This window comes from Petaurus breviceps, unplaced genomic scaffold (genome assembly GCF_028583685.1).
Source record: "Petaurus breviceps papuanus isolate PSGF00001 unplaced genomic scaffold, PetGlider_PUasm1.0 90281, whole genome shotgun sequence".
In the NCBI taxonomy this organism is placed as follows: domain Eukaryota; kingdom Metazoa; phylum Chordata; class Mammalia; order Diprotodontia; family Petauridae; genus Petaurus; species Petaurus breviceps.
This window is the reverse complement of record NW_027187205.1, coordinates 1,066,608-1,080,693: the sequence shown is the minus strand read 5'-3', so window position 1 is coordinate 1,080,693 and position 14,086 is coordinate 1,066,608. Positions and strand designations below refer to the sequence as shown.

At 46.3% G+C, this 14,086-nt stretch overlaps 1 protein-coding gene across 1 annotated transcript in view; it reads left to right on the top strand.

Annotated features, from left to right (window-relative positions):
• Window positions 1-14,086, top strand: part of CCDC102A (coiled-coil domain containing 102A) — a 47,490-nt gene that overhangs the window by 32,215 nt on the left and 1,189 nt on the right. The window contains exons 7-8 of the mRNA XM_069107818.1: window positions 859-1,029; window positions 2,720-2,823. Coding sequence (XP_068963919.1) covers window positions 859-1,029; window positions 2,720-2,823 — 275 coding nt within the window. The remainder of the gene's footprint in view (window positions 1-858; window positions 1,030-2,719; window positions 2,824-14,086) is intronic.

The following is a 14,086-nucleotide window of genomic DNA, read 5'->3' as shown; positions in this document are numbered from 1 at the left end:
TCAAGTCATAACCTCTGACGCATACTGGCTGCATGACCTGGAGTAAGTCCCTTAAGCTCTCTTTTGCTCCAGGCAGCTCTCTAAGACTGAACAGAGAAGATGCAGAGAAGGTGCTCTTCTGCTTTGGTAGAACAGGTCATTCAGCATGAGCTCCTTGCACCAATGAAACTATTGGTCTGATTTTTTTTTTTTGAAGGGGGAAGGTGAAGCAATTGGGATTAAGTGACTTGCCCAAGGTCACACAACTAGTAAGGGTGCTGGATTTGAACTTGGGTCCTCCTGACTCTGGGACCAGTGCTCTATTCACTGTGCCACCTAGCTGCCCCAGTCTGATTTCTTAAAAAATGTCACAGCATAGAGCCAAGCACAGATCCCAGGGGCACTCTACTAGAGACAGCCTTTCAGGTGGATTTTTTTTAAACCTGTATTTTCATCAATAGAGGGAACCCCCTATGTGAAAACCTCCTCTGCCTAGGCAGGTCAGTGCCTTCTATGCACCTAAGAACTTTGGAGATTTTCCTGAGTCACTGAGAATGTGTCAGGGGCAGAAGCAGACACGGGTCATCCTAACTCTGAAGCCTGCTTTTTGGTCACCATTCTTTGCAAACCACCATCCAAGTGAGGCAGATTCAGGACCATTATTTAGGTCCTGAATCCACCTCACTTTACTTTTGTGGGGCTCTCCTATGAATAGAAATAAGTCCATAAAGTAGAGCCATCATAGTCTGGTAACAGTAACACCTGGTAGGTGCTACCTGCCCTGGCCCATTTCCTGCTGTGTCTAGTCTTGGCTGCTAAGGAGGCAGCACCTCCCCAGGCTCCGTCTCGTCTCACCCTTAGCCCCTGCCTTCTTCCCAGGAGCTGGCTGACCTCAAGCACGTGCACACCAAGCTGAAGAAGCAATACCAGGAGAAGATGGCGGAACTGGCCCATGCAAACCGGCGGGTCGAGCAGCACGAGGGGGAGGTCAGGAAGCTGAGGCTTCGGGTGGAGGAGCTGAAGAAGGAGCTGGCCCAGGCCGAAGATGAGGTGGCAGGGGCTGGCAGTGGTGCTGGGGAGGATAAGGATGGTAGTGAGGGGTGGGGTGTGTGTGTGTGTGTGCTTGCATGTGTGTATGCGTGTATGTATAGGTAAGTATGTACAACTTTATTATTTCTAAAGTATTTTGCATATATATTGGCTCATTTGATGCTCCCAACACCCTTGGGAAAAAGATGCCATTATTATTCCCATTTTACAGATGAGAGAGCTGAGGCTGACATAGGTTAAGTGATTTGCCCAGGAACACCCTGATTGTCAGGGTCTGAAAAAGAATTTGAACACAGGCCCCCCCGACTCCAAGTCCAGCACTGTCTCCAATAGGACATCAGATGGACAAACAGGGGTGTCTGAAAGGGCTAAGAAAGGTGCAAGTAAAAAAAAAGTGTTTTTTAAAAGAAAGTTGAGGGGCATCTAGGTAGTACAGTGAATAGAGCACCGGCCCTGGAGTCAGGAGGACCAGAGTTCAAATTTGACCTGACACACTTACTAGCTGTGTGACATTGGGCAAGTCACTTTACCCCAATTGCCCCCCAAAGAGCAAAAAATAAAATAAATAAAAAAGAGAGTTGCGAGTACACTTTACATATATTATTTCATTAGCTCCTCCCAACAATTCTATGCAGTAGGTGCGATTATCATCCCCATTTTACAGATGAAGAAGCTGGGACTGAAAAAAGCTGAGTGACTTACCCTGGGTCACATGGTTAGTAAGTGTCTGAAAGTAGGATTTGAACTCAAGGCTTCCTGATTCCACCTAACCACCAGTAGCATAGCCCCAGTGCTGGGGCTCTGTGCTGCACACTACCAGGATATAGAGACGAGAAAAGTACAGCCTCTGCCCTCAAGGAATTTCCCATCTAGAAAGAAAGTTGAGATACAGGCATATAAAAAGTGAACCAATAATACTATAGAGACAGGGGTGGTTAGGTGGCGTAGTGAATAGAGCGCTGGCCCTGGAGTCAGGAGGACCTGGGTTCAAATTTTACCTCAGACACTTAATACTTACTAGCCGTGTGACCTTGGGCAAGTCACTTAGCCCCAATTGCCCTGCCTTCCCCCCTCCAAAGTGCAAAAAAAAAAATACTATAGAGATAGCTCATGTAGTGGAAAGAGGATTAGACCCATTAGACAGCAGACCTGCCATCAAATTCCAGTTTGGACTTATCATTGGTAAGTGGCCTTGAGCCAGTCACAACCTCTGTGAACCTCAGTTTCCAAAGGGAAGTAATCTTTGCACTACCTACCTCATAGGACTGTTGTAAGAAAATCAGGTTATATTATAATATAAATATTATATTACATCTAGTTAACCATAATATAAATATTGCAAAAATAGGAATTCTCATTATTAATGCAATTACTGATGGTTGTAGTTAAAAAATGATGATGAGGATGCTAGGCAGTAAGTATATGTAGAGTACCAGATGGATGGGAGGGAGGGGGGTTACAGGCTGTAGGAGTTCATGGGAGGGAGGGATTGCCATAAGCTGAGGGGGCTAGGGTAGGGACAAAGATGGTTGTATGGAGGAGTTGGGGATAGACCTTGAAGGATGGCCAGGATTTAGAAAGGCAGACAGAGCAGAGGACTTGGGTGGAGGGAGCTGTGAATTTCAGCATCTCATGGAGGGGTGGGTAGGGACCTGACCCCGGGGTGATTGCTGCTGTCTCCACCCTGTAGCTGGATGAAGCCCACAACCAGGCTCGGAAGCTGCAGAGGTCCCTAGACGAGCAGACGGAACACAGTGAGAATCTGCAAGTACAGCTGGAACATCTGCAATCGAGGTATATGTGCTGGAAAAGGGGCACAGAGGCCTTGGGGTGGGGGGAAGAATAGCCTGGCGGGTCCCTCTGCCATTAACAGTGATCACACCCAGATTTCCTGGGTTGCCTCAGTGGTTCAGGGAGCACTTGCTGGATTCAGGCTCATGGGATCCTGGGAGATTTGGCGAGCTTTGGGGTAGGCCCACCAGATTAGTCAGACAGTCCTTAACCATTAACAGGCCAGCCACAGGGGGGCATGGCCTGGGGCATTTGGGAGAAGACTCAGTTCCTTCACATTCAGGGGCAGGATCCTGTTGTTGACCAGACAGGAAGGGAAAGGGGCCAGGGAGGAGTGACCTGAGAAAGGAAGAGGATAGGGATGGGGGAAAGCCTTGGGGGTGGGAAGGACTGGGAAGAGGCCTGCACAGCTGGAAAAGTTAGGATGGAAATCTGGGGAGGGGGGACCCAGGAACAAGGAGAACAGGAAGGACACATATCAAAGGCAGGAAATGGGGGTCTGGAGGGTAACTGGCATGTCAGATAAGAAGCTCCTTGGGAAGAATCTCTGGCTTCCCAACTTTGGGCCTGCACCTCAACAGACTGGGCCCCAAGTGAGGAGAGAGATTCTTATATATCTGGTCTGGGCTCAGCCCCCAGAAGCTGAGAGTGACCCAGATATCTGAATATGATGGTAAAGTATAGTAAGCCTGGATCAGAGGGAGTCTGGGATTCCTTGTAAGTACATTCCCTCTGTCTCCTCACCACTCTTCCACCCCAAGACAGGAAGGGAGCCCCAAAATGTCCATGACCTCCTGTCATTGACAAATAGCCAAGGCTATCAGCTGCATAAAGACTCTTCAGACTGGTCTGATCCACTTACCCTCATCTCCTTTTCTGGGCGAAGCAGTGAGAAAGGGGAAGCTGAAGGGAAGGGTCAGCCCAGAGTTGATGAGAAGGGAATGTTCAGTAAGTGCCTTTAAAGAGATTGCCTTATCAGCGGGTGTGTGATGGCTGGTCCCTGGGGAGCTCTCTGGGGCCTGGACTTCCATTCACCCTCTCACCATCCATCAAACTCTTCAGCTTTCACTCACTCTCACACCCTCCCCTTCCTCTCTTAGATTCCCATTCCTTTTGGCTTTCTCTGGGTTCTCTCTCCCTTCTTCTCTCTCTTTCTCCTTCCCTCCAGATTTACATTTCCATTCTCTACCTCCCCTTTCTTAATGCCCAGCTTCTTCCTCCATCTGTGACCTTGGGCAAGTCTTGTCCTGTCTCTGGGCCTCAGTCTCCTTATCTGTCAAATGAGGGCACTAGACTAGGTGAGGTCCCACCTAGCTCTGACATGCAATGTTCTGTATTCTAATATCCGGTAATTCAATGCCTGCTTTCTTCTTCATTAACTTCCTCTTTCTTTGCTCACCTGCCCTTCTTATTCTTTTGCCTCAACAAGATAAAAGTCTGTTTATAGATGGTTGCGATGGATAGAGCAGTGGCCCAGGAGTGAGGAGGAGCCGAGTTTAAGTCTGGCTTCAGACAAGTACTAGCTGTGTGACCCTGGGCAAGTCACTTAACCCTGATTGCCACTCAAAAAAAGAGTCTAAAAATAAAGGACCAGGCTTTTTGGGTGGAAGCTCCAGAAGAGACTGACAAGAGACATCCCTTCTTATCTCTAGATCTTTCCATGAGCCCTGCTAGGCCCATCCCATCCTTTCATAAGGATTGTATCCTCCTTTATTTAGCTGCTGAGCCCTCCACTGACCTTTCTCAACTTTTTTTTTTCCTAAATGGAGCCTCTCAGGAAAGAGTGCTTTGAGTTCCTTGTAAGGGAGAAGCTAGAGAACATAGTGGGCCCAGATTGTCCTTTTTTTTTTTGGAGGGAGGAAGGCAAGGCAATGCTTAAGTGACTTCCCCAAGGTCACACATCTCTTGCATATCAAGCTTCTGAGGCCAAATTTGAAGTCAGGTCCTCCTGTCTCCAGAGCCAGTGCTCTATTCACTCTCATACCTAGTTCTCCCCTCCCTCTCCTTTTTTTTGGAGGGAGGAAAGCAAGGCAATAAATTGTCCTTTTTTAAAATCAGTAAATGGAGCTTGGAGTCCTCTCCTCAGGCCCTGAGCACCAAGATACTTGTGTGGGTAACAGCAGTGATGTGCCTGAGGCCAAGACTCCCCTAAGGGCCAAAGGGCCCTTTGATTTCCATAAGCAGGATTAACTAGTTTAAAACTCTGCAACCCTACCTAGGCAGCTATGTGGGGAAGTGGATAAACCTGGAATCAGGAAGATGTGAATTCAAAGCCAGCCTCAGACACTTACAAGCCATGTGAACCCTGGATAAGTCAGTTGACTTCTATTTGCCTCAGTTTCCTCATATGTAAAATGGGGATAATTAATAGCATCTACCTCCCAGAGTTGTTATAGGGATCAAAAGAGATGGTAATTCTAAAGTGCTTCACACAGTGCCTGGCACACAGTGAACACTATGCAAGTGTTAGCTATTATTATTAGTACCTTCCCTAGCTCCCTTTTATTTGCCATTCTTCCAAATGGCTCTTCTGTGTCTCATTGCCCAGATCTGTACCCACCCGGCATTGGAACAGAGGAGGCCTTAACCCAAAGGGATGCACACATTCACAGAACCATTCCCATTTGGGCCCCCTGACCTGGTCTCTGGGCACCATCATCTTCAGATCTGTATGTCTCCTTTTCACATACAAGTTATAGCCCTGCCTAGGACACTGTATCATGGGACCTGCTGCACACTTGGCCCGGGACCCTGGGTTCTTGGGAGAGTTCTCCTACTGCATCCCAAATAGATCTCATGTACCAGGAGATTATTAGGCCCAAAAATCCCCTAAGGGAGAACTCTTCAGGGCTGCAAAAACAGAAAAGGAGTTCTACACATTTTAAGATCCTCCCATTTTCTAGCTCTTAAAAAGTTGTTTAAGATTAAAAAAAAAATTATTTGGCATTCAAGTGCCTTTGCAGCAATAAATCCCCTTGAAATGGACTGTGGCCCAATGAGGGCTGAGCTCTGAAGTGCCTTCATCTAGGGAGGGGCTGCCAAGTGGTTTTCTCTTTTTTTTCAACTTTTTGTTTTTTAATGTTCTGGGGACAGCGCCACTAAATCATGTAGGAGTAATGGAGGCTTGGTCCCCTCCCTTCCCCCCTCCCTTAATAATTCATGCCTTCCAGTAAAGATGAAGCCATTGAGGCCACTTTACCGAGAGAGTTATGGGTGCAGGAGGGGGAGAGGGGGAGAAAGGGAGGGGGCTCTCTCCATCAGCAGTCGAGTGGCTTTGAGCTGGAGTTTGGCTCGTAAATTTTGGACCGATGGAATTTTAATGTGAAGAAGAACAAGGGCCTGGGAAGAGGCTGAGAGCTTTTCCATTGACAGCAGGAAAGTGAAGCGCTGACACAGAGCTGCCTGACACCCTGTTCACTGCCCTATCTCCTGTCTGTGCTCTTGAAATCTCCAGAGGTCGCCTTCCCCCTCCAGGGAGTCCAAAAAAAGACCCATATCTGCCCATTTTGGGGCTCCAAGTCTTTATGGAGGACCACAGTTATACTGTGGGCAGAAGTTTATCTAATCTAGAATGTATCTACCATGGGTGTGGGGAACCAGGAACTTTGAGACCACTTGTGGCTCTCTAGGTCCTCAAGTGTGGCCCTTTGATGGAATCCTTTGTTCTGTGAAGTTTGGATTCAGTCAAAGGGCTGTACTTGAGGATCTAGAGGGCCACAGGCTCCCCACCTTTGGTCTAGGACATACACTGGGGATGAAGTTAAGTAACAATATCAATTAGTATCTGGTCAACACACCCAAGATATTGACAAAGACCCCAAATACTGTGGGAATGTTCAGAGAAAGGGAGTGTGTATGGGGAGAGACCCTCAGTGATGGTCAGACTTTGGATAAGCAAAGAGGATGGGCAAACAAGTACCCTAGGGGGAGAATGTTCTGAACTAAGGGGAAGAGTTAGGTATGTTCAGAAAATAAGGAGACTGGCCTGGCTGGAATGGAGGGGTCCACTGGATTGGTGGTATTGTATGAAGAGATTCCCCCTCCATATTTGGAATTAGAAGATCTAATTCTTGGCCCTTTTTTTTTTCTTCCAAATTTACTACCCGGGTGACCTTGAACTTAACCCTTCTGGACCACACCTTATAAATTAAGTGGTCTGGATTAAGTGATCTCCAAGATTCTTTCCAATCAAATAACTCATACATTGAGGAATTAAATGTTAGGGAATCATGGAAGATAAGACTCAGTGGACCGTGCAGGGCCTTGAACACCAAACAGAAGAGTCTAGATCTGATTCTGAGGTCAGTAGGAGTTCCTGGAGGCCTGTTAATCAGGAAATGGCTTATTCCTTGAGCTGTTTTCTCCTTCCTCACTCATCCTGATTGGAGAAAGGAAAGACCCTCTGGCCCAGACCCAGGCACTGGGATTACTGGAGAAAAGACTGCCTCTTCAGCCCAAACAAGGTCCAAGGTAAGGTTCTAAGCCAGGGGTGGAGAGCCTGTAGCCTCAAGGCCACATGTGGCCTTCTAGGTCCTTGGGTGCAGCCTTTTGACTGAGTTTACAAAACAAATTCTTTTATTAAGGAGATTATTCTGTGAAGTTTGGATTCAGTCAAAGGGCCACACTTGAGGACCTAGAGGGCCACATGTAGCCTTGAGGCTCCAAGTTCCCCATACCAACCAAACCCATATCAAGCTGGGTTGAGCTAAGGGCCCATGTTAGGGTATTCCTACCAATCTCCTCAACTATAAAAGGGGGGTAATAATAGCACCAATCTCCCAGGGTTGTCGTGGTGAGGATAAAATGAAATAATATTTGTATTATTTTGCAAACCTTAAAGTGCTACATAAATGCCAGTTGCTGCTGTAGTTACCCCCTAACAGATGAGCTGCAGAGCCTCCAATCTAAGATAGGCTCTGAGAGCCAGATCCATTTCTGCAGCAAGTAGAAGGGAAGAATGGGGTTGGCAGGAGGCATAATGGAAAGTACTGTGGATTCAAGGGCACAAGTCTTGGGTTTGCACAACTTGGCTGTGCTACCTTGGGCAAGTCAAATGATGGGCTAGCCCAGATGATGTTGAAGAATCTGAGCTCTGGTGCCAGTGCCTCCCAGCCATTATGAGAAAGAGAGGGAGGGAGAGGGGAGAAAGAGAGAGGGGAGAGAGAAAAGGAAGGAGGGAGAGGAGAAGGGAAGGGAGAGAGACAGAAGATAGAGAGAAAGAGAAGGGAGAGAGAAGAGAGAGGGAAGGAGAGGAAGAAGGGGGAGAGAGGGAAGGGGGCGGGGGAGAGGTCCAAGAGAAGCCCCTGTTCAGTGTATGTAGGTTTGTGTGTGTACACAGGCGGAGAAAGAGACACAGACCAAGACAGAGAGAGAGAGAAGCTTAGGAGATGCTGCCCCTCTTCAGTGTGTGTGTTGGAGGAAGACTTATAAAATGAGAACCCTGGAAAGCATATGGCCATCTCTCCCCCATCAAACCACCTGCTCTCTGTTACTCCGCGCCACCCCCACCCCACCATTCCCCAATCCTAGACGTAAAAAAGGATGAGTTCTAGGGTCCAGGGGGAATTTCTTATCCTCCCAGGCCCAAGGTCTTGCCCTCTGGAAGACAGCCTTTTTCTTTGTTTGTCTGCTTCCCCTTACTTCCCTCCTGCCACTCCCTAAATAACATCTCCAGCCTGTAATGTGCTGCTGCTAAGTACTATGGATTAGAAAAGCCATAAAGCAATTTCAGTCTTTTCTATCAAGTCTATTCCACAAGCCTGCTCAGAGCCAGTGAGGATAAGGGGCTGCAGGGGGTGGGGGTGAGCCAGGCAGGAGCAGCTGCCTCTCCTCCGTGCTGCCTTTGCTCCAGCAGGAATATAATGTTAACTCACATTTCTATAGTGCTTTAAGGTTTAAGAGCACTTTACATATATTATCTCATTTGATCCTGATAACAGCCCTGTGTGAACCACATGCTAGTATCACCTCCAGCTTACAGCTGAGGAAACTGAGGCTAAGCCAGGCTAGGTTGATTTGCCCAGGATCACGCAATCAATAAGGATTTGAACCCAGATCTTCCTGCCTCCTTCCAGCCCTTGGTCCTTTATGCCGTCTCTAATCTTCTACACTCCCAGGCAGGGACCTCTTTTCCCTGTTAAGGGAAGTATTTTCATCCCAGTCACCCAAGCTCCAAATCTTCACCCACTGGACTGGGAGCCCTAGGAGACACTGCCTGTATTGTACATAAACTTGACTTCTCCTCTGGTGCCTAGGATAGGGCTCTGCACACAGTAGGTACTTTAAAATGTTTGTTGATTTGTTATTGAAAACAGCACAAGAACACACTATGTGGCTTCTCTGGTCAGAAATCATAAAAGTTGAAACTCATTTTGCTGGATTTTTAAGACCCCTTATGGAGTTGGAACCATTATGTGACAGAGAAAATATTTCGAAGGACACAATAATCATGGCTTCGGTTTGAAAGGTTCCTCTGAACCTAGGGAAATCAATAGGAAGGAAGTAAGCTAGCATTTATTACTGTGCCAGGCCCTGTGCTAAGTGCTTTGCAAATATTATCTCATTTAATCCTCACAACAACCCAGAGAGATAGATGTGGTTATTATCCCCATCTTCTAGTTGAAGAGGTTAAGTGACTTGCCTAGGGTCACAAAGTGTAGGAGTATCTGAGACTAGATCAGAACTCAAGCTGTGCTGGGGCTGGAGTCAGGAAGACTAATTTTCTTGAGTTCAAAGTCACTTAACCCTGTTTGCCTCAGTTTCTTCATCTGTAAAATGGGCTGGAGAAGGAAATGGCAAACCACTCCAATGTCTTTGCCAAGAAAACCCCAAATGGGGTCACAATGAATCAGACGGACAACAACAAACTCCCAGAGCCTGCCTTAGTGCTGGACATGTGCAAAGTTAGTCCTTCAAGGATTGGTGGGTTTCCTCAGTGTTTGTATTCCTTCTACAGACACAAATTGCAGCCCTTTTACAATTTTGCAAGTGCTCAGAACTTAGCACAGTGCACATAGCATGCACTCCATTCTTGTTGAAATGAATAAATGGATGATTAAATTAAGGGGAAAAAATTTTTTTAGTAGGTACTCTTTAAAAGTTGCTGTGGCCGGTGTGGTGATGCATGCCCATAATCCAGCTCCCACAGAGGCTGAGGATGGAGGATCTCTTGAGCTTGGGAACTCCTGGCTACAGTGGCCTTAGCTCAATCAGATATTTTCACTAATTCATCAATGTGGTGAACCCTTCCACCCCCCCCCCCCAGCTGGCATCATGGAGACCACTAGGCTGCCTAAGGAAAAGTGAACTATCCCAGGTCTGAGATGGAACAGGTGAAAGTTCTTGAGTGTATCAGTAGTGGGATTGTCAAGGAGGTTTAGTCTTTAAAAAAAAAAAATTCAGTGCCAAAAAAAGCAATTACTCTGCAGCAACCTGGTGATGAGCCTGGCAGTCCAATCCAGCAGCTTGTCTCCTCTGCCATTCCCCACCCCTTAATCTTCAGTCTCTCTGTATTCCTCCCCTAGTTCCTGCAATCACATGCAAATGCCCCACCTCCTTAAAAAATCCGTTCCTAGGCCCTACCGTCCCCTCAAATGGTTTTCCTGTATCTCTTCTTCCATTCTCAGACTTCTGACCTCTTCACTTAACTGAAGCTGCCCTTTCTGAAGTCACCAGTGGGCTCTTCGTCACCAAATTGAGTGGATGGCTTTTCCCTTGACTTCGTTCTTCCTGGCCTCTTGGAATCGTTTGACATTATTCACCACCCACTTCTACTAAATGCTCTATCCTTTCTGGGTCTTTGTAACACTGTCCTTCCTTGTCTGCTCCTCCGTCTTCTTTGCTGGGTCACCATCAGCCTCATCCCTGCCATTGTTGGTGTCCACCCAAGCTTCCATTCCAGGCCCTCTTGTCTCCCTACACACTCTCTCTCCTGATGACCTCAGAACTCACAGGGGCACAGTTATCATCTCTGAGCTGTCTTTCTTGCCCTCCTTTCTCCTAAACTCCATCACCAACTGCCCACTAGAATTTTGAATCACTTGTTCAGTAGACATCTCTCAAACTCAGCATGTCCAAAGCTAAATTCGTCATCTCTCTACCAAAACTCATCTCTTTTCTGCATATCCCTCTCTTTCTGTGGATAGTACCACCATATTTTATGTCACTCAGGTTCACAGCTTTGGGGTTATCCATATCTCCTCACTTGTCCCATTTATCCAGTAAGTTGCCAAATCTTATTTTCCCCCACCAGATTCCTTCCATACCTCCCCTTTTCTCCACTCCCTCATTACCTCTTCTCTGAGCTATTGAAGTACCCTCTTAGGGCACTGGGTGAATTGAATGTGAAGGGATGGTATCAAAAAATAAAATTAAGAGGTGAGAGAGGAATATATTGGGAGGAGAGGGGGAAAGATAGAATTGGGTGGATTACCTCAAATAAAGGAGGCAAGAGAAAGCTGTTATGGAGAGGAAGAGCAGGAAGGTGAAAGGGAATGAGTCAACCTTACATTGGATATAGCTTAAGGAGGGAATAACACACACCCAATTGGGTATCTTACCTTATAGGAAAGTAGGGGGGAAGGGGATAAGAGGGAAGATGATAGAAGGGAGGGCAGATTGGGGGAGAGGGTAGTTAGAAGCAAACACTTTTGAAAAGGGACAGGGTCAAAGGAGAAAATAGAATAAATGGGGGGCAGGATAGGATGGAGAGAAATATAGTTAATCTTTCACAATATGACTACTATGGAAATGTTTTGCATTACTACACATGTATAACCTATATTGAATTGCTTGTCTTCTCAGTGGGGTGGGTGAAGAGGGGAGAAGGGAGAGAATCTGGAATTCAAAGTTTTAAAAACAAATGTTTAAAATGTTTTTAAATTGTTTTTTGCAAAAAAAAAAAAAAAAAAAGAAATACCCTCCTAATAGGTTTCCCTGACCCAAGTTCCTCACCCTCTTCAATCCATTCATCACACATCACACAATTGCTAAACTGATTTTCCCAAAGCACAGATCTGACCATGTTACTCTCCTTCTCAATAGACTTCAATGACTCCCTAGTATCTCCAGAATCAAATGTAAATCCTCTTGATATATACATTCCTTAACAACCTGGCCCCAACCTACCTGTCCAGCCTTATTACACACCACTCCCCTCCACATAACATTGCAGTCCAATCAGATTGGCCTTGCTGTTCTGCAGACACGATGCTTGGGTTCCTCAGGTGTGCCTTTTCATTGACTTCTTCCCCTAAAATGTACTTCCTCCCTACATTTGTCTCTCAGAATCTCTGCTTTCTTCACAATTCAGCTTAAGCTCCACCTTGAGACCTTTCCTGAACCTCCCAGCTGCTAGTGCTTTCTCCCCAAATTACCTTGTATCTATTTACCTCTATACTGGGTAGCTAGGTGGCTCAGTGAATAGACTAGCACCAGATCTGGAGTCAGGAAGACCTGAGTTCAAATGTGGCCTCATACACTAGCTGTGTGACCTTGGGCAAGTCACTTAACTCTGTCTCAGTTTCCTCATCTGTAAAATGAGCTAAAGAAGGAAATGGCAAGCCATTTCAGTGTCTTTGCAAGAAAACCCCAGGTGGGGTCACAGAGAGTCAAACACAGCTGAAAAATGGCTGAACAACAACATATGTAATATAAGCTCTTTGAGGACAGGGACTGCTTTCTGCTGACCAGCTCCATGCCTGGCACACAGTGGGCACCTAATAGATGCTGACTGACTTGATCAGGGTGGAGTTTGGAAATGGGACAGACAGTACAAACCTGTACTTGAGGCCTTTCTGATTCAGGAGGGCCTTCTGGAGCCTTTGTTCTTCTGTCATAATTCAGAGAACCTGAATCACTTCTGCTCCTTTATGAGGCATTCACTTTTGTGGGTGCTGGGTACACATTCATGCTCAATGCTTTTGATTCATTAATTATATAAGATCTATGGCTCTTCTCCCATAGTTTAAGCCACATGAATAAGGCATTAACTTCATTCCTGTCCCTGAGCATCATTATACCCCAGACAGCTGGGTAATGACTCTAATCCTTTGTTTATTTATTTATTGCTCTTTGGAGGGGGAAAGGTAGGGCAATTGGGGTTAAGTGACTTGCCCAAGATCACATGGCTAGGGTTTTTTTGTGTGTTTGTTAAGTGTCTGAGGCCGGAATTGAACTCAGGTCCTCATGACTCCGGGCTGGTGCTCTATTCACTGTACCACCTAGCCACCCCTCTAATCCTTTATTTTTAATAACCTCTAGCATTTATATAACACTCTAAGATTTGCAAAGTACTTTACATATAGTATCTCATTTAATCCTCGCAACAGTCCCATGAAGTAGGAGCTATTATACCCATTTTATGGATCAAGAAACTGAGGCTAGCAGAGATTAAATGATTAATCAAGTGTCACAGAGGTACTGTCTGAGGCAAGAATTGGTCTCAGGTCTGACTCCAGCTCATTTTACACATGAGGAAACAGAGACAAACAGGATTAAGTGACTTGCCAAGGGTCACAATGCTAGTTGTGTCTGAATTAGTAGGGATGAGGAAGGAAAGGGAATAAGCATTTATTAAGCACCTACTGTTTACCAGGTGGGAGTCAGCTGGGTGGCTGAGTGGATAGAGTGCTAGACCTGAGTTCAAAATCTGGTTTCAGACACTTACTAGCTCTGTGATCCTGGGCAAGTTACTTAACCCTATTTATCTTAATGCATTGGAGAAGGAAATGGCAAATCACTACAGTACCTTTGCCAAGAAAACCCCAAGGACAGTATGGTCCATGGGCTAGATAAAGAGTCACACATGACTGAACAACAACAATTTGCCAGGCACTGTGCTAAGCTTTATAAAGACAGTCTCATTTGGTCCTCCCAGCCACCTGGTGAGGTAGGTGCTATTATTGTACCCATTTTACAGTTGAACGGTTGAAGGGACTGAAGCAACCAGAAGCCAAGTAACTTGCCCAGGATTACACAGCTAGGAAGTGCGTGAGACAGGACTTGAACCTGGGTCCTCCTGCCTCCAGGCCCAGTGCCCTTTCCACCCTGCCCTGTAGTTACGTCTAACTGTATAACACCTAGCTACGGAGCACTTTATACTTCTAAAAATGCTTTTGCTTCTTAGGAGACCCTCAGACCAGCTTGGGGAATGTAGGGCAGTCAGACTGAGGCACAGTGAAGCTAGAAGCCTAGCATGAGGTTTACACTGTTATTGAGGGCCAGGAGTCACACTCACTCCTTCCAGTCTGGGGCTCCTCCCATTGTC